General features: G+C 41.1%; 1 protein-coding gene across 1 annotated transcript; it reads right to left on the bottom strand.

Moving 5' to 3' along the window:
• Nucleotides 1–10,681: 10,681 nt before the first annotated feature.
• Nucleotides 10,682–18,738, bottom strand: LOC103185891 (tyrosine-protein phosphatase non-receptor type substrate 1-like). The gene is made up of 8 exons (XM_007904633.2): nucleotides 18,676–18,738; nucleotides 18,161–18,484; nucleotides 17,037–17,345; nucleotides 16,046–16,159; nucleotides 14,299–14,342; nucleotides 13,813–13,914; nucleotides 11,851–11,967; nucleotides 10,682–11,136 (listed from the first exon to the last, which is right to left on the bottom strand). The coding sequence occupies exons 1-8, from the start codon at nucleotides 18,728–18,730 to the stop codon at nucleotides 10,981–10,983; spliced, it is 1,221 nt and encodes a 406-aa protein (XP_007902824.2). The 5' UTR covers nucleotides 18,731–18,738; the 3' UTR covers nucleotides 10,682–10,980.
• Between the last annotated feature and the right edge of the window lie 1,732 nt (nucleotides 18,739–20,470).

Raw genomic sequence — 20,470 nt, 5'->3', positions numbered from 1 at the left:
AATTTAATTGGATGCATTTTGCAAAGGCTGTTGCCTACTATATGGTTGTCAACAATCTCTTGCCTTGTAGGCAGCTAATATGAAAGTGCTGATTTGTAGATGACAGTAAATTGGGGGAAATGTGATTGGGGATTAGCCAATGGGTGGGGAAGCCTTTTGTTCCATAGTCTATTTCATCACATAAGTATTTTTTGCAATTGATATAGAGCAAAAACATCTCAAGACACATCACAACATTTTCTGTGAAATGGAAAGACTGCATATTTATAGGTGTACATGGCAGCAAATTTATTGGCAGCAATATCCTACAGTATAATGTTGATTTATATCGTCTCTGCATGATACACAGTGCCACATTCGCACCCCAGCTGGGGATGGAAGAGGAGGGGTTGGGCAAAGGAAAGATGACCAAAAGTGCAAACAAAGAGGTACTTTTTGAGATGTGCCTTGAAAGAGAGAGTAAGGAAAGGAATCAAAGGGGTTCCGGGATTGAATTCCAGAGAACGATGAGGGCAGAAGAGCTGAAAGTTTGGCGAATAGGACGAAGCACATGAAGCAGACCTGTGCTGGTTGAGCAAAGGGAGAAGCAGGTAGGGTTGAAGGAGGTCACAGGTAGATATGGGCAAGACCATAGAGGGATTTAAATGTGACAAAGGAGGAACCTGAACTGGAAATTGTGAGTCAATAAGGTGAGCAAGAATAGGGTTGGCTCGTTGAACCTGGTGCTGAAGACAATACTGACTACAGAGATCTGGATAGTCTGAAGCTTGTGCCGGGAAGAACAGGGGAGACCAAGGTACCCAGGTTTGTACATGGCTCCAGATCCAATGGCACAATGTGGAAGAAGCATTTTAAAATAGTTTCATGAGTTCAAAGTTGCAAACATTTAATGACGTGATAAAAAACTTAGTGTACTTGTCAAATTGTGATTAATAGACACTATTGCGAATGCATTCAATCTATCCTGGATCTGAGTAAGTTTTTGATGAGATGTCGTTCACCTTCCACAAGGGTTTATGAGACACAAGGCAGCGCGACGAGTGATGGAAGGAGCGAGGGAGCTGGGGGCACGAATCATACCTCCATCTCCGCCACTCTTCTCGACACTCTGTGCAGTTTCATGTCTCAAAGAGTCTGGTGCGAGTGGCAGTGGAGTTAAAGACAGACAGAAGGTGGAGCTGGAGATATGACTCTTCTCATCGTTCACCGCGCAGCCTCACAGTAGGGAGCCACGGGAAGAGAGGCGCAGCTGGGAGGTAAAGGTGTCAATCATAGCCCAGCCCTCAGACCCCCTACAGACTTCGGGGCCCTAAACAAAGTTTTACCTGGTTAATTGATTAATCTGGCCCTGGATGTGAGATATGATATTATTAGTCTGTACCTCTATACAATCTAATATAAGCAGACTGTCTCTATTTAGCCTATCGGTATTCAGTACCTCAATATAGGTTCTTACCGATGATCTCTCTATAACCTGATGTTATGAGTGACACCAATATTGTCTTCTATCGAGGTCGATATCACCAGTGAACCTCCATATAGTCTGATATCAGCAGTGGCCCATCTATTTACATTGTCTGATACTACCACTGACACATCTATATAGTCTTATGTGAATAATAATAATAATTGCAATCAATATAGCACCATTTATTTCAGGAGGACATCTTAAAGTGCTTCACAGGATCTACTGTAAAGTTATTGACTGTGTATTTTAATGGTCAACACAGGAGCTCATTTGTGCACAGGAATGCCCAACAATCAGCCATGAATATTAATCCCTGCATATGATATAACAAGCAGCAAGTGCTGGGAGCAGATGCAACCAGCAAGGTCTGAGGCCCGAGTGAACGAGCGATCAGTGACCGGTGCGAAGGTTGAAGGCTCAGTCCATGAAAGTGGATTGAGGAGAAGAGGAACCCCAGTAGAGCGACCGGGAGTGAATTTGAGGCCATTGGCCGGGAGGTAACCAGGAGCGGTGGTGGTGAGGTAAACTGGGCAGTACTGGCCTCGCGAGGTGAGTGTGAGAGCGGGGTCCAGTATGAGAGATAAGGGGTGGCAGGCCTCCGGGAATCAGGTGTAGTATGGTCTATCGGCATTTCCTTACCCTCCTCAGTCTTTTCCCGGCAGGCTGCTCGGTGTTCTCTTCCAGGTTGGGCAATCTGGTGGATAACACAATGAGTGTCCGGATCCCTCTCCCACCTCTGCGCTGTGTCTAGGCCCCACAGTCTCCATCTGTGGGCTGACCATGCCCCACTAACCGCCTGCCTCAGTCTCGGTTTGTGCACCTTGGTTGTCATCTCCGACCCGAGCTGCTTTTCCCCCAAAATTCTCCCTACCCTTCAACTTTCCTGCTCTGTCCTTCTCTCTACATCCTCCTCATCTCCTATCCCCATTTGACCGTCTCACAGCCTCCCTCTGCTCCAGCCTGGGAATCCTCCATCGGGCTCACCATGGCACTCAGCTTTGGCTGTCCAGCAGCAACCACAATGACTGCCTCGTCCCCCACTATCACCGCAAGCCCTGCTGGACCCAAACCCCAGGGGCTAATCTCCTTCATCCACACTCCCACCCTCCCTGCCAATCCTCCCACAACCCACTCCCATGTCACACATTCCTCTGCCAACTGTGCCCTCTACATCAGCCTACGAAACGTCCACTCGCTTTCTAACAAGGCTCTTGTCATCAAAGACAACATTGTTTATGAAACCATCGATATCCTGGCCCTCACTGAAACCTGGAATCGGCACAGGTGACACCTTCCCCTTGACTGAGGCCACACCACTTGGCTATACCTTCCACTATACCCCACATCCTAATCGCCGTGGCGGTAGTGTGGCCCTCATCAGGTCCTCTCTTGCTTTATCCCCCTACTCAAGCGGCTCATTCCCCTCCTTCGAGCACCTTACCCTCTACTCACCCAACTCACCCTGGTACACCAGCCACCTCTGCTCACTCAAGGGTCAGGTGCGTGCCACCGAATGCACCTGGCTCAAATCTGATTTAACGGTCTACCGGCAGATCTGGCTGGATCACATCAAAACGTACCATTCCGCCCTCGCCTCTGCTGAATCATCCTTCTATTCCAAGAAAATCTTGAAGGCTAAGGTCAACCCCCGGCTCATCTTCTCAACTACCAACCGGCTCCTCTGTCCATTCTCTCATGCCTCACCCATTCTCTCCTCCAATGCCAACTGCGAGAAGATGCTGGATTTTCTTGAGACCAAAATCAAGGAAACCATTTAGCTGCCTCCACCCTCCCAACTGCCACCCACTCCCCATCGCTCCCTCACACTCCAGCCCATAACCATCCCTCCCTCCACACCTTCAAACCCGTCTCCCCCTTCTCTCTCGCTACCACTATAACCCGATGAAGCCTAACACCTGCTCCCTCGACTGCATCCCAACCCCTCTCCTTACCTCCCACCTCCACCTCTTTGACCCTTTACTCTCAGACCTCGTCAAACTCTCCTTGTCAACTCCCACCTCCCTAAAACAGCTGCCATTACCCCTATCCTAAAAACAACTTCCTTGGACCTATCCCTGCTCACAAACTAGTGTCCCATCTCCAACCTCCCCTTCTTTTCCAAAGTCCTTGAAAGAATTGCTGCTTCCCAATTTTGCTCCTTCCTTTCCTCTGACTCCCTTTACAAACCTCTCCAATCAGGTTTCCGTGCTTCTGTGGTTTTCCAAACAGCCCTGGTCAAGGTGATAAATGACATTCTGTCCATCTCTGACCAGGGTTCCCTCTCCTTCCTTGTCCTCCTCGACCTCTCTGCTGCCTTCAACATTGTGGACCACTCTATCCTCCTCCACTAGCTCTCCTCGTACCTCAACCTTCAAGGTTCTGTCCTTGAATGCCTCAGATCCTACCTCTCACAGCGGCTCAAATTTGTCTCCATAAAAGGCTTCTCCTCCAGATCCAGCACAGTCTCGTGCAGTGTTCCTCAAGGCTCTAACCTCGGTCCTCTCCTCTTCAACCTGTACATGCTCCCCCTTAGTGACATCGGCAGACATGGGATGAACTTTCACATGTATGCGGATAACACTCAACTCTATCTCTTGCTGTCTACCCTCAACTCCAGGACCACTGATGTCCTGACAGACTGCCTGTCAGCCATCAGGTCCTCGATGAGAGCCAATGTTCTACAGTTGAATGTCAGCAACATCGAGGCTTTCCAGCTCCTCCGCACCTCGGGCACTGGCAGCATCAGCATTCATGGGTGCACACTGTACCTCACTGAGTCAATCAGGAACCTAGGCATCTTGTTTGACCCTCAGCTGTCCTTTCTCCCCCACATCTGTGCCATGACCACTCTGCCTTCCCCCCACCTCTGCAATATATAGCCTGACCCCGCCACTGCCTCACCTTTAGGCTGCTGAAACCCTCACATGCCTTCATTATATCTAGGCTCGACTATGCCAACTCCATGGTTGTCGACCTTCCCAACTCTTCCCTCCACAAGCTACAGATCATCCAAAACTCTGCATCTCTTGTCTTCTCCCACACCAGGCTCTGTGACCTCATCTCACCCATCCTCGCCTGGCTCCACAAATTTCCCATCCCTCAGATGATCGAGTTCAAAATCCTCGTCCTCTGCTTCAAGGCCTTCCACGGCCTTACCCCCTCCTACCTCTCCTACCTGCTAACCCCATATCAACCTATGCACTCCTTCCACTCAGCAGGCTCCTGCCTGCTCTATGTCCCCTGCCTGGTGTGCCCCACGATCAGCGATTGGGCCCTCAGCCTCTCTGCCCCCTCCCTCTGGAACTCCACCCCACATTCCCTTTGCTTCGCGCCCTCCCTTGCCTCCTTCAAGGAATGCCTCAAGACCCTCCTCTTCAACCAGCCTTTGGCCACCCTCCACCTCTCTCTGTCTTCTACCCTCCCTGATCCCAATCCCCTCAGTTCCCCTCCCGCTCGGGTCCTTATCGCTAATCCCCGACTCTTCAGCACTTTGGGACATCCTCTCGATGTGAAAGGAGCTTTACAAATGTAATTTTCCATTGTATTTTGTATTGTATTTTCTATATGCATTGATATAGCACCTTATCACGTCTTCGAGAAGTCTGAAAGTGTTTTACAGAATATCCTGTAAAGTGAATTTGCTGTATGTTTTGTGGGTGAAATGGTTAAGCGAATGATTAATTTTATATAACAATGTATAACACTCCTTGTATTTGATACTGTGCATTATGGTGCCATCGAGACATCTCAAAGTACTTCACTTTGAAGTGCAGTGGCTTTATTATTTCATGCAAAAGAACAATTAATTTGCACATAGCAATATCCCACAATGAGCCATGATGAATGACCAACTTTATTTAGGGATTGTTGGCCAGGACATTGGGAGAACCTCGTTTCTCGCTTTCCGAGAAATAAGTGAACCATGTGAGAGATAAGTGAGTGGGAAGCAGGAATTTATTCCCGGTGAAAGAGTGGAAATGATGAGGAAGCAAGACCATCGAGTGAACAGCCCGATGAGGGGGCAGGACTGATGCGAGTGTGAGGCCATCACGAGAGCAAGACCGACAAGGGAGTGGGACCTGCGAAGGAGCAAGAGGGAGTATTTCTTTACTTTTAACTAACTTTTGTTAGTGTGATAATGTTTTTATCCTCAACCCCACTATCCACAATCATTTTGTGTTTTTTTAATTGTGAGCTCTGTTCCCAGTGCCCCAACCCTCTGCGCTGCTCTCCTCAGCTCCTCAGCCCCCTGTCAGTGGGTTGACCACACACAGCTCTGCCAGGCTCATCGTGACACAAGCCATTGGTTGTCCAACAGCGGCCACTCCAACTACCTCATTGCCCATTTTTACTGCAAAGCCCACAATCCCCAGGAGTGAACCTCTTTTCTCTCATCCACATCCCCATTCTTTCTGTCCCATCCTTCTCCTTCCCACTCCTCGTCTTGCATACTCCTCTGCTGCCTGTACCCTCCCCATCACACTGCAAAATGTTCATGCTTTTGCCATTCACAACCTCATCGTCAATGAGTAGGTTGACATCCTCACCCTCATGGAAACTTGGATCATCCCAGGCAATACCCATGAGACAGGCATTGACAGGTGCTTTATATTATTGTTGCACTCTTTTATATGCATCCCCAGGATTAATATATAGTGCTAATCAAAATCCTGGTTAACTTTGTGGAATACGATCTTTCTCCTAATAGTCTTATCCACTTATAGCCACCTATCCAAAAACTCCTAATACTACAGGCAATCATTTCAAGTTCATACAAGAAGCCATTTACATAATGGAATACTTCTTGATAAAGCAGACTATTCGTAATCAATCTTCACAAAACAGGGGAAAATATTAACTTATTGACATTAAATATTAATATTAGCAGTCGTCCCAAACCTCAGAAGAACCATGCCATTAATTTACAAGTATATGGAGTGAAATGCACCATGAGTACAAATGTTGTTGAGAGTTTGGAGTTCAGGTTCAATGCGAACAGCAACAAAAACATAAAATTGTATTTATATATTGCCTTTCATGTTGGGAGGATGTTCCAAGGTGGGACTGTGAAGAGTTTGCATGCAAATTGGGAGTCAACAAGGATGGAGGTGGGAGGACTGCTGAAGGTGTAGTCAGAGGAAGGTCTTGAAACATTTCTTGAAGGAAGAGATGAGGTGGAGGGGCTGTTTGGTGGAGTTCCAGAGGTTGGGGGCAGAAAGGTTGAAGACGGACCGCCGATGATGGAACAGACAGCGCTGATGACATGGAGCAAGCCACTGCCCGCCCAACGGGGGAGATTGGTAATATTTTAGTAGGTCACATAAGTGGGGAGGAGCAAGAACATGAAGGGCTTTAAAAGTGAGAATGAGGATCTTGCACTCAATCCTCTGGGGGTTGGGGGCCAGTGGCGCCGGGTGTGGAGGGAGATGGTAACCTCATGGAGCTTAATGTGGGAGAGGACATAAATTGTAGAGTTCTGAATAACCTGTTACTTGCCGGGGGAAGAGATGGAAAGTCCGGCAAGCAGAGTTAGCATCGTCAAGCCTGGATGTAACGAAAGCATAGGTAACAGTCTTGGCGGTTTGAGGGGAAAAGCAGTGGTGGTGTCGGGCAATGTTGCAGAAGTGGTGGAAAGCAGAACAAGTCATGGCATGGATGTGGGTTTCAAAAGACAATTGACGATCAAACAAAGTTCTGTACTCGGTGAGGTGGAGAGTACATTTATGAATATTGATGCTATCAGTGCTTGAGGTAAAAGACACTTACTGGAGCCAAACAGGAGGGTCTCGGTCTTGTTGACATTCAACTGGAAACAATTGTTTCTCATCCAGGACTAGATATCTGAAAGGCAATCAACTAGGACAACAGTGGTCCTGGAGTCAAGGGTGGAGGCAGAGAAATAGAGCTGGGTGTCATCTGGATAACGACATGCCAGTGGATGATATCCCAGAGTGGGAGCAAGTAAATATCAATGAGGTTATTTAAAGAGTTAAAAGAAATTTTACTGCTCCTCTATTCTACCTGATTTAGAAATGATTGTTTGTAATGCAGAGAAGAAGGAGTGTTACTCTGAGACCCCATCTGTAAAGAATGTGCAAACAATAAATAATTAGATCTAAAGAAAAATATTTGTTGAAAAAACAATAGAGAGATACAATTAGGTTCAGATATTTGCAATCCCTCTAAAGCCATCTCTCCAGAAGTGAGACCTCTCCTTGTTACATGTCACTATTGATGTTTATATTGTAATAAATTCTCACTGAGAGAAAGATTTCAATGAGCAAACGGATCAATTTATATAAATAAATAGTAGGCATGTTAGTGTTCTTCACAAATTTACGGGCAAACAAATGTGTAATAAATGACATGTAACCCTTCATGTTTGCCTAATAAAAACAGTATACATGAAGTAACAAAAAGACAAATCATTTATTGTATCGCACATTTTAGAGATAAAGAAGTTGCATGAAAGATAACTTCAATCACAAAAATTAAAATAGTCAATTTGTTGTAACATATTTAATTGGTCTTTAGAGTGGTGTTATTTTAAGAATTTAATTATTTTACTACATTGTTATTTATCGATTGTTATATTATTTCATAGATTTCATCTTCAATTTGGTTTGAAATACAAATATATTGGGATGGTATCATTTTCAAAATGAGTTGAAAACATGGCAACAACAACAATATTATATTTGTAAAGTGCCTTTCACTTCGGGAGGATGTACCAGCAGTACGCTTTAATGGTAAAATCATTGTTTGGCTTCTATAAACCAATTATCTATGCATATATTGCTGGGTAAACCATTCAGTGATGGGTCCTTGAATGACTTTTACAGTAAATTTGCAGTCAAGTCTAAAACTGAGGCTAACTGGAATGTTTTAGGTTTAATTCATGGTCGGTTCTGTCCTGTTTAATTTTAGATGAGATGACAAGAGGCGTGCTATATTTGACCTTGGCATTGATGTTTGGGAGGGGATAATCAATCTCTAATAACTTATTTTATAATAGTTATTTACTTGTTTTTCTCTGGAGACAGTGTTTCTCGGTTTTGTAGTCTCAGTTATTCCCTTAGATATCTGGGTGCTTAGGTTTTCAGCTGCCTTACAACAGATCCTTAGTAGAATAGTATACATTTTAATGGTTCCCTGTGGTCTATAAACAACAATAATAACAACTTGCATTTATATAGTGCCCTCCAAGCAGGGTAGCATCTCAGAGCATTTGAAACAGGCTGCCATACAATTTGCCCATTGTATTAATAGGTCAGGGTTAACAAATTGACCTGGCCTGTGAAAAAACTACGATTGATGGTAGAGGTGAACTGAATACTGGTATGATAGCCACCAGGACAGTTACTTAAAGAAACAAGGTCTCGGGGACAACTGTAGCTTGGTTTCCCTGAGTCAGAAATGGCATTCCTTGTAGTTTTTTTAGACCAAATGAGGATAATTACAACCTTTCCCATCATCTAATACGTCAGCACCTAACAATTAACTTTGGTAATCAATTAAATATGTACACATTTGGAGTGCAGTTATAATACTGGAACTTCATTTGATTCAGTTTTCAGATTGCAAGGAGTCCTCTTGACGCTTGACTGCTATACTCATGGCCATACCAAACCTATATAAATGTCCCTTACCTGTTACTTAAAAACCCCAGTAATAACATCTAAGCATTGTTTTTACCATCTTGAAATCCTATCTATCTTCTTCAGGCTCCAATTCCAAATCTAAGTCTTTCTTTTACCCCTTTGCTGCTGCCCTCTATGAGAATCTCACGTATTTCCCCAACAGTTTATTGAGCTGTAACCTCTGGATGTCACAAGCGGTGTTATCATATTTTAAAAAACTTCCCTTTCTGCCTCTAACGTTTCAAATTCTGCAATAGGATTACTTGCAGTGCATAATTTGATCGGTCAAAGGTTGAGCCTCTTACCAAAGAATATTTAGGAACATGGAGAGCTTCAAATTGATTATACTTCAATTTACCCGTTTTCTTCTGGAATACTGAGTTGAAGTAATTGTCCACATTGTACCTTTTGGAGATCATATCACCAGTGACACAATATCTGTGTGTGTTTAACCCGTGAGGAATTGAAGTTCGGTGTAACATTCAACTCATTTTACTGCAGCAAATTAAGGTATCACTTTAAAAAGAAACAGGAAATCTATTTCTTCAGTCCTCAGTCTGCAGACAACTTCATATAAAGGTTATAGTGAACAGTGTATAGTTCAGGCTTCACTGACAGTGAACTGACACACTTGAAGTTGCAAACAATGAGCTCGCTCTTAAAATGTGAGAGTATATGTGTTGCTGCATGATCAATGGAAACATTGCCTAATAGCTACAGTCATTCACCACACACTGAACTAAATATAGGTGTTCTATATTTAGTCTGAGAGAGCGCAGCGATGGTGAAGTTTGATGCTGTTTTGATCAAAGATAGTAACAACATAATCGGAGCTCAGTTAATTCTTGTTAAATATAAATTAGCAGATATGTGACCAGTAAAACGCCCACAGCTTAACCTTTTCACTGTGGTAAATGACTTGCCTCATAGTTGCTAAACTGTTTTTGAGCTAAGCTTTTGTGTTGAAGAGACAAAGTAACATGTAAAGAGAAGGCAACAGGATTTGCTGCAAAATGGTCTTTATTAAAATCTTGTTAAACAAGATAAAGTATGATTCCGAACATTTATAATCTGCTCATGTTATTCTATTAGCTTTCTTTACAAATATAATAATCCATGCATTTGACTTATCAACTCCTCGAGACTTCTCAAAGAATTGCACAGGATTTTTACTGTGAGATGCAATGACTGTGTATTTGTAGTCAAAGGCGCAACCAATATGTCAAAACAGCCATAAAGTGAGTGACTAATTTTATTTGGGGGAATGTTGACAAGGACACCAGGAGAAACTTCCTTCTCTTTTGGAATAGTGCCATGAGATCTTTAATATTCACCCGAAAAGGCAGACTGGCCTCAGTTTAACGTCTGAAGATCTGCACCTTCAGCACATTGCATGCAGGGCATTAGACTGTCAGCCAAAGGCCTAGGCTGTGCATTGAAAGCCCCAATGTCGGGTATGAACCTACAATTCCGGTTGTGACAACAGTCATTTCCAAATACATTCATTCGCTGGCAAATACACAGTTAATACACTTTACAATAAATCATGTGAAGCTCTTTAAAATCTTCCGACGACATGGACATGCTATATCTAATGCAAAGATTATTGTTACACAATTCAATAGTTGCATTTAGAAACATTGTCTAACTTGCACTAAACAGTATTTTTTATTAAAAATCAAATTCAGTAATATAGACTATGCCTTGCAATATATTCTAACCATTTTTTCCTAAAATAAGAACACTAATAACTGAAGTTTATTTTTAGAAAAGTAACATTGAATTGCAATACAAAGTGGCTAGAATATAGAGAATATTTATTCTCTCAACGACCAATAGATACTAATAATTTGGAGCATTAATTGGCTTTAGTTAATTGAATGTGGCCTCCACTGCTGCTCTATTGGCTCCCACTTGTACCTCAACATATTCTGCATCTTTGTTACATTTAGCCTTTTTCATCTTCTTCGAACAAGCAAGATCTGGAGCAACGTAGGTCAATTTATTTCCACCTGCGGCTTGCGTGGTCTGTGAAGCCAATTATTTGGATTATCAATAATTTATCTTTTTTCCAACTTTACAAAAATAGCATTAAACATTGATTAACTACTTATTATCTTTATTTTGGAAGGACTTCAAAGGATTTTATTGTGAAATGACTATATATATGTAGGTGAACATAGCAACCGATTTTGCACAGCAATGTCCCATAAACAGCTTTGAAGTGAATGAGAATGTTTTTTTTTTGCAAAATTGGGGAATTGTGGACCAGAACACCATGAAAACAGGCAGACAAAATCTTGTTTTGATGTCTCATCTGAAGGACCGCAGCTTTGTCAATGCAGCACACCTCAGCACTGGAACGTCAGCCTGGAATGTGAGCTCAAAGTCCCCACATGGGGTTTGAATCCACTGTCTTCTAACTGAGGTCTACCAAGTGCGCCAAGCTGAATTATCAAAACTATACAGATTAACCAACCCATTCTGAAACACGTTTTTGCTGTGATTTCTTCTTGTTGATTGAAAACTCTTAAAAAAGAAGGAACACCAAAGTACTTTCTCTGCGGGTGGTGATGATAATAGAATTGCTGCATAACATGGCACCAAATGCAACAACCCATATATTTTATGGGATGCGATCAATACACACATCAATAATTTGTAGCTGCACCTATTATTGCAATTTTACGAAGCTCTTGCTTCTTTATTATTGACCTCTACTACTCCACCGTGGTTACTCACCTGTAGTTGTGCATACTCCGTATTCTTGTTGCTGCATTTAGGTTTCCCGTTTCCCTGTGAGCTGGACAAATCCAGAGTAGCGTATGTCATCTTGTTACTGGCTGCCCCATGCTTGGTCTGTGAAGCGAATATTTGGAATTCAGTTAGTAGACTCTTGTCAATCTTTAAAATTTTCCTTAAAAAGTACCGATGACACCTGACACCATTGTCCCTTCAGCTCAGTTGGTAAATTAACTGCTCAGTGCTAACTGAACTTAACCGCATGAAAAATAAAAACAAATTTGCCTACAAGGTATAGTCTCCACTTTGCCATAAAATTGTAAGTAGCCTTTGATATGTCCTCCGATTGTGAAAGAGGATATATTAAATGCAAAGGTTTTTATAAGAATTATTAATAAAAGTTGAGCATCATCCAAATATGAGTAATGATAGCTGGAAAGAAACGCAGTATCCTTGGATAATATAATAAATAATAATCCTTGCATTTGATATCGTGCCTAATCACGTTTTCAAGATGTCTCAAATTGCTTTACAGAATATACTGTTAAGTGAATTGACTGTATATTTTGTGTGTTAAACACGGCAGCCAATGCGTCCAGCCGTGTCCCACAAACAAAGGTGGATCGAGTGACCACATTATCATTATTATTTGAAGGGATTATTACCCCAGAAAAGTGATCTACCAATCAATTAACTACTGGGTTCCTACCTACCAGCACCTCAGCACCTCCTCCCGACACAAAAGGCACTGTGCAAATGTAATTTTGTGGCTGTTACTGGTAGGTAAATAGGCATGTGGAGTAAGGAAACTTGCCCAATGATGCTCTGTTCAGGAATCAAACCCAGGTCCTCTCGCTTCTGAGGCAAGTACTCTAGCCACAGAGCTATAGGACTCCTTGGGTTGGAGACACATGGGAGAAAACAGTTGATGTTACATTAAGTCTACTGGAAATTGTGTATGAATGTCCGTGAGTTCACAGGATCTTGCAAGATCATAACATTAGTTTGGACGAAAAAGGCCCTTGGGCCCAACAATCTCATCATTCCAGAATACCCTTTTCCCATCAGAGCATCAACTGCTTTTTAACTAAGAGTTGTGTAGTGTAGTGGTTAATACGCTCACCTCAAAAGTGAAAGGACCTGAGTTTGTTTCCTGGGTGGCGCAAAACCTTATATAAGTTACTTTACTCCATACGCCTCTGTTTACCTAGCAGTTAGTAGGAACCCGATCGGTGGATTGCTTCCTGCGGTAATAATCTATCCAAATATAAACAAATATGGTGATTGAATCTACAACTGTTTGTCGGATACTGTTGTCACAATTGGTTGCTACGTTTCGCCCACAATATACAGTCAATTCACTTCACAATTTATTCTATGAAACACTTTGAGACGTATCAATGACGTGATAAGACGCTATATAATTAAAGAATAATATTAAATAATAATAAATTGGTCACTTCAATCCATGACTGCTGGTGAGAAACTGCTGTGCACAATTGGCTGCTGCATTTTGCCCACAAAATATACAATCAATTCACCTTACAGTATATTCTGTAAAGTGTTTTGGGACATCTCAAAGACAGTGATAAGGCGCTATATCAAATGCAAGGATTATTATTATTATTAGTCCAGTGTCCTGGCTTCAATCACTATTCCTGGCAATCTGTTACAATTTATTACTCTTTGAGTAAATTGTACCCATTTAAGCTTACACATAAGGGATGATTTGAATCAATTTGTGAGGGTTGAGGTCACCAACCCATAGCCCCAGTCTAGCACAGAGGAGAATATATACGTTTAGAAGGAAAATACACCATAAACAAGCAGTACACACATGGACTTAAATAATATGAATAATAAGGAAATAACCAAATGTATTCCTACTATATTTACTGCAGAAAAAAATTACATTGGATATAAACGTTCCATATTTAGATTTTGTGTTCTTTATAGTGGTACCTCAGAGTACACTGTCCTCTCCTCTTGATGCTTAGGTCTTCTAGTTTTCTGGGAACCAGTCAAATCCAACGTAGCATAAGACACCATCTCAGTCCTTGCTTCCTAGACCATGTATTAAAAACATATGTAGCATCATGTTTGTTTCCTTGTCTTCACTGGATTGCAACCTATAGCTAAAACACTGAACATAACCTCTGAGGAAATATAAACTTCAGCTTCCCAGTTTAAATTCTTGAGCATATCAATGGCAAACATTTTATAAGGAGATGTACAGTTTTACTATCTATAATTTTATCAACTGCACTCCTTTGTAGTAGGCCACTTCATACTTGTGCAACCTCTTGAAATAATACAGAAATATGGGATAATTATTCAAGGAAAGTATATCTAAAATGCTCTCACTTACTTCTAAAGAACAAATTCTTTTCATCGCAATGATCTTGCTTCACATACCAATTATCTCCTGAATTAAATATGTTAAATTACCTCCTCTTCTGGATGGTCCGATCCATTCACAACTCCATGTGAACCTAAAATTGGAGAAACTAAATATGTACTTAATTTCCACAGTATAAACAAAAAAAATAAAAAAACACATTTACATTTATAACGTTTTGCCCACAACATATACAGTCAGTTCACTTTACTGTATATTCTGGGAAGTGTTTTGCGATGTTTCGAAGATGTGAAAAAGTGCTACATCAAATGCCAGGATTATTATTACTACTATTTGGAGCAGAATTAATGCAAAGGGACTGAATATTATATTTATTCAGCTGGGTGTGTAATGCATGGGGAAACCCATCACCATGCTTAAGAGTATCCAAACCAAACTGAAATTCCAAGCCTCCTACTTATACATGGAAATTTCAGAGATGTTTACTGGAATGAAATTGGTGCTCTCTCCCAGGAGGGATTCATTCTGGTTGCCTAATTCTGCAAAATTTCGGGCGCAGGTTGGTAAGAGCCAAGGCTTGCGACCCCAGAGTGTACGATGGAGGACTAATATGCTAATTGTGGAGTCTTGTAGCTCAGTGGTTAGAGCACTCGCTTTGCAAGCGAGAGACCTGAGTTCAATTCCAAGCACGGCGAAACCTTGAGCAAGTTTCCTTACTCCACATAGAGCCTAATAATAATCCCTCCAAAATCAAAAACAATAATAAATTGGTCATTTTCAATCTACGACTGTTTGCGGGACATTGCTGTGCGCAATTGGCTGCCGCGTTCGCCCACAAATATACAGTCAATTCACTTTACAGTAAATTACAGTAAATTTACACTTTACTGTGAAGCGCTTTGGGACATCCTCCCGACGTAAAAGGCGCTATATCAAATGCAAGGATTATTATTATTAATATTATTAATTGAGTCTAACCAGCTAAAACATCAACGCTTTCCATTGAGAGTACTGCCTGGCAAGCCTTGCTGCTTGTCCATCTGGGACCATCCTTCCCTTATGGCTTCGGCTTAATAATAATAATAATAATCCTTGCATTTGATATAGCGCTTTTCACCAGGCTTGCCTGGTTAACAGGATCTGAGTTGGAAGAATCATTGTCCCCAGTGATTGATATGCCCTTCCAAATTCTGCCGATGAGCCAGTGCGGCTGTGCTGTCAGCAGCAGTGCCCTGGAGTACAGAACTGGTCTACTGAGACCCCAGAGAGGGTCACTCCATCCTGAAATTCCTTTGCCATATTTATCACCTTGTAGCCAGTTCAACTCCAATGAGACCTCGAATCCCCAAAAGGAGGATAGTCACTGACTAGTCATTTGACATTGGACAAGCGCGGGGTTGAGCCCTCAATGGGGAGATAATTATTACATTTCAAAGCCTACAGTGTAAATAAATCATCTAAAAACTTTGAATTCAGGTTTGATACCACATGGCTGTTATGTCTTAACCTATAATGGGTCTTTGTTACTCTTCAACCTAACTTTCTACACAGTGGATCTGCATCTTCACATAGGTTTCCCATTTTTTAAAAAAAATCGTGGTCTTCAATGTAAAGTTTTGCACCGATGGTGGGTTGCATATTAATATTTCTGCCAATATTCAATGCATCAAGATACAATTCGGACATTTGTTGTAAAATAATAATTGATATAAACAGCGAATAATAATTCTCAATAGTAATTGGCACGGTTCAATTTGGGAGAAGCCTCTCACTCAAAGAGATATTGCATTTAACCAAAGTTTCAATTTATCTGAATACAAAGAGAATAATTCTTACCTCTCATTTTCCTTAGTTGGCTTCCCTTAGCAATGATAATGATAAGCACCAGAAATGCCAATCCACCTCCTGCGTATCCAGCAATCAGTAAATAAGGCGACAAAGTATCGCTTCCTAAAAAGATAATTGAACTAAGAAATTAAGTTGCACAATATGGAGCACATCATTCACTTATTTTCCAAGTAATCATCTTTCGTTTAAGTAGTGGAACAATGTACTAGAATGGAATGTTTAATGTAGAAGTGACAATTTATTTTATTGAAAACCATTATTTTTTTCCCATGACTGGGTCTATAGAATGTGGCTTTCCAGCTTAAATAAATTAAACAGCCCGATCTTTCATTCCAATAAGAATATAACTGAACACTAATGGAGATCAATGTGTAATGGATTTGTTAATTATTTTTCAGAGGTGCAGATAGTTGTAGCTAATGTAATATGTTGTCTCCATCCTCATGTACACAAGCTCTACTGAATCTTCATTTCCTTCACTGCCCAGTGCAATGGTAAAGTGAGACGCAGAACTCTTTTGCGCTTCTTTACAGAGGGTCAGATCCTGATACCAGCCCTGACATTAGGGGAATTAACTATTTAGTTTGGAATAAGAACGCAACTAACAGAGACCTGGAAGCAGAAAATATAACAGCAATATCTGGATAAAATATTTGGCGCAAGGAAATCAAGTGGTAAGATACTTTTAAAATATTCTTATTTACTCGCAAGTAAACAGGAAAAATTATCATATGGAAAGTATATAATCCTTCTTCAAATTTTTCATTAATTATAAATCTGTAATTTGAATATTGATTGTATTGTCAAGATGGTCATCCTCCCGAGGTGAAAGCAGGTATATAAACATGTTTTTGGAATTGTGTTTCAAAAATATTTGAAGCGAATTGTATGATTACACTTTGTGATATGAATGGACGCAATGAAGTATTCCTGTTGGAATGCAGTTAAATCTAATTGACAGTAGATTTTGATAACCTACTTATGTCAGGAAGGACAACCGTGTAGTTGGCAATCACTGGAGTCTGTAGGCTGAGATGTGATACCTGACAGGTATAAACAACACCATTCTGGACCGCTTCTATCTCTTCCACAGAGCTGGAAGCTTCATACAATCCATTCGAAATCTGCTGTATCGTAGTATTTACCCCAGTTGCCATTTCGGTGCCATTTTTATACCAAGTGAGGTTGAGATTATCTGGATAAAACCCATCTGTTTCACACACAAGAGTCAGATTCGCAGATCCATTTCTAAGATCCCTGGGGAAAATCTTCACTGAAGTTGGAGACACTGTGGAACAAAAAAAAGAGCAGAATCACATTACTTGAACTCAGTTTTAGAATTAAACTTTATCTGATTTGCGTCCCACTCATTTCTCTACAACACTTTCATTATGGTTTATTTGCATTGCATTCCTGCCGACAAATTACAGAGTCAATCCATTTTACAATATTCTGTCTCAACTACCTGATCAGGCGCTATATCTAATGCAAGGGTCATTATTATTATTCGCTTGTGAGCTTTGAATTAATTGTTTGGTAATTAGCTAATTAGTAGCTCCCAGATAGTCACATGAAAATTGGTTGACAATACAAATCCCTGGAGAAGTAAATACCCATTTTAAACTGAAGCGCTTCATTCATCTGTAGAGATCTGTCGTGGCCCTCCAACGAATGTTAGTTGGATGGTTGAGTAAAGAAAGTACTTAGATTGAATAGTCTAAGATTGAAAATAGTTCTTATTAATTGCAAGAGACTTTTCACGTGGAATATAAACACTGTTGAGAAAGCAGATTCTATCGCCCGACAGAAATACCTTCAGCTGGGATTGCATTTGATGGGAACTCATTAAAGGGTAAAGTTTTGATAATATTTGGCTTTCAATGCTGTCATTGTAACATTAATAATGCCGCATTGTAAAATATTAGACAGAGTAAATCGATGCGTTGAACTTGTGTCACATTCCCATTGTATTTGACCTCAAGCACATAGGTAACAAAAACAATTAAACTTTTTTATTTCTCAAAAAAGCAAATATAAATAGTCTGCATCCTTTGTTAGATTAGTTTGTAAGTACAAAAATCATGACCTGGACTGTACACTTACCACAGACAGTTAGATGTGATCCAGTTCCATTTCCTGCTGTTTTTCCCTCACGGATCAGTGCACAATGATAGACTCCAGTGTCCTTGACTCTCACATCTAGGAGATGGAAGAAGCCCCCGCCTCTTCCATGTTCCAGACCAAAAATTTGCCTTTTGTCTTCTTTTGTTTGCAGATATCCACTCTCCCCGTGCTTCCACCAGTACACGTTTATACGTACATTGGTTGGAGCTACAGCAAAGATGCAGTGGAAGGTGATGTTTGCACCATTATTGGGAGTCTGGAACTTTGGGTATTGGGTCACTACGTTCATATTGTTGCCAATAACTGTTCAAAAGATAAATTCAAACACGGATTGTTTATATTTAAAGAGGAGAGAAACAAATTGGAAAAATATAATGAGAGAGAGAGATACAGAAAGGCAAATATAGAGATTTCTTTACTGTACAATAATGGAAACAAATGTATCCGTATTCTTAAACACAGTTAAGATATAAGGGTATAAAATAAACACAAACCTGTGGAAATTATCTGAATCAGAGACAGAAGCGGAAAAATAGCACTTGGCATCATTCTGCTCACTGACCATGAACCCGTTTGCTCGTCTGAAATATAGGGTTGCGATTGTTGCAACTGAAGTATGCCTCAATGACGTTAAACATCCTGGTTCTGCAGATTCAAAAGACACGGTTCAATTGGTTGGAATTTGTAAAGGTAGTTGTCCACTTAAAGAATAGAATCCAATCCACAAGTCGATGTGCTTAATTAATTGACACCACTCTCAGCTCTGAGTCGGAAGATTGGGGTTCAAGCCGCCTAAATATTCTCTGCTGCCACTTCAGTGCAGTGCCCAGGCTGGTGCATTGTAGGAGGTGTTGTCCTTTTGAATAGAGATTAAACCAATGTCCCATTTGCCTGTCCATGTGTATGTGAGAATATCCCATGATACTATTTGGGCAAGTTTATCCCCAGATCATGGCCAACAATCTCCCAAATAAAAACAAATTTTCCTCAATCCGTGGCCATGATTGGAACATTGCTGTGCACACGTTGGCTGCACTGGGTGACCACAGAATACTCAGTCACATCACCTTACAATATATCCTGTGAGGCGCTTTGAGATGTCTCATCCCCATAATTAGGCTGCATGTCAACTGCAAGAATTATTATTATATTATAATGATGGTGCAATCTCTGAGACACTATCTTGCATGATGGGCAGTAACAAAGGTTTGCAATAAAGTATTTCACAATGACGTTAACCATTCTTAAGAATGCTCGTCTCATCACATGCCAGTGGAAACAGTTTTTCCTGGTTCAACCTATCAAATCCTCTCATGATCTTGAAAACCTCTATTAAATCCCCTCTTAATCTTCTCTGCGCTAGGGAGAATAATCCTAGTTTCGCTAACCTCTCCTGATAACTAAGGTCCTTCATTCCTGGTACCATCCTGGTAAACCTCCTTTACACCCTTTCCAATGCCCTCACATCTTTCCTAAAGCACATCTTTCCAGAACTGAACGCAGTACTCCAACTGAGGCCTAACCAGCATTTTATAAATATTCAACATAACCTCCTGACTTTTGAATTCTATGCTCCTAGTTATAAAACCTAGTATCACGTAAGCATTTTTTTAACAGCTTTATCTACCTGGCCTGCCACCTTCAGATCTCTCTGTTTATTTGTCCCCTTTAAGATTGTACCATCTAGCTTATACTGCCTCTCCCCGTGCTTCCTACCAAAATACAACACTTTGCATTTCTCCACATTAAACCTTATCTGTCACGTTTCTGCCCATTTTACCAATCTGTCTAAGTTCTCTTGGAGTCTGGTGCTATCCTCCTCACAATTAGTTCTTTTCCAAGCTTAGAAGCATCTGCAAATTTGGAAATTGTGCTCCCGATATCCAGGTCCAGATCATTAATATAGATCAGAAAGAGCAGTGGTCCCAATACCTACCACTGAGGGACACCACTTCACACCTCCCTCCAGTCAGAAAAACAACAGTTTACTACCGCTCTCTGCTTTCTGTCTCTGAGCCAGTTCTGGATCCATGTTGCCACAGTTCCTTTAATACCGTGGGATTCTATTTTGTTTATAAATCTCTTATGTGGTACTTTGTAAAATGCCTTTTGAAAATCTAGATAGACTATATCGACTGCACTACCTTCACCCACCCTCTCAGTCACTTCATCAAAAGAATTCTATTAGGTTTGTCAGACACGATCTGCCTTTAACAAATACATGTTGACTGTCCTTTATTAAACCATATTTTTCTATGTGAGAATTTATAATGTCCCGGATTATAATCT

The sequence above is a fragment of the Callorhinchus milii genome, unplaced genomic scaffold, assembly GCF_018977255.1.
Source record: "Callorhinchus milii isolate IMCB2004 unplaced genomic scaffold, IMCB_Cmil_1.0 Scaffold14, whole genome shotgun sequence".
In the NCBI taxonomy this organism is placed as follows: domain Eukaryota; kingdom Metazoa; phylum Chordata; class Chondrichthyes; order Chimaeriformes; family Callorhinchidae; genus Callorhinchus; species Callorhinchus milii.
This window is presented reverse-complemented; position numbering and strand designations above follow the sequence as displayed.

Bases quoted from the DNA above. Each gene is read 5' to 3' on its own strand.
- LOC103185891 (XM_007904633.2), bottom strand. From the start codon at position 18,730: ATGATGCCAAGTGCTATTTTTCCGCTTCTGTCTCTGATTCAGATAATT. The intron at 13,915-14,298 runs GTAATTTAACAT...TACATGGTCTAG, and splicing joins CGGACCATCCAGAAGAGGAG to GAAGCAAGGACTGAGATGGT. The intron at 11,968-13,812 runs GTACCACTATAA...TTCGCTTCACAG, and splicing joins AGAGGACAGTGTACTCTGAG to ACCAAGCATGGGGCAGCCAG.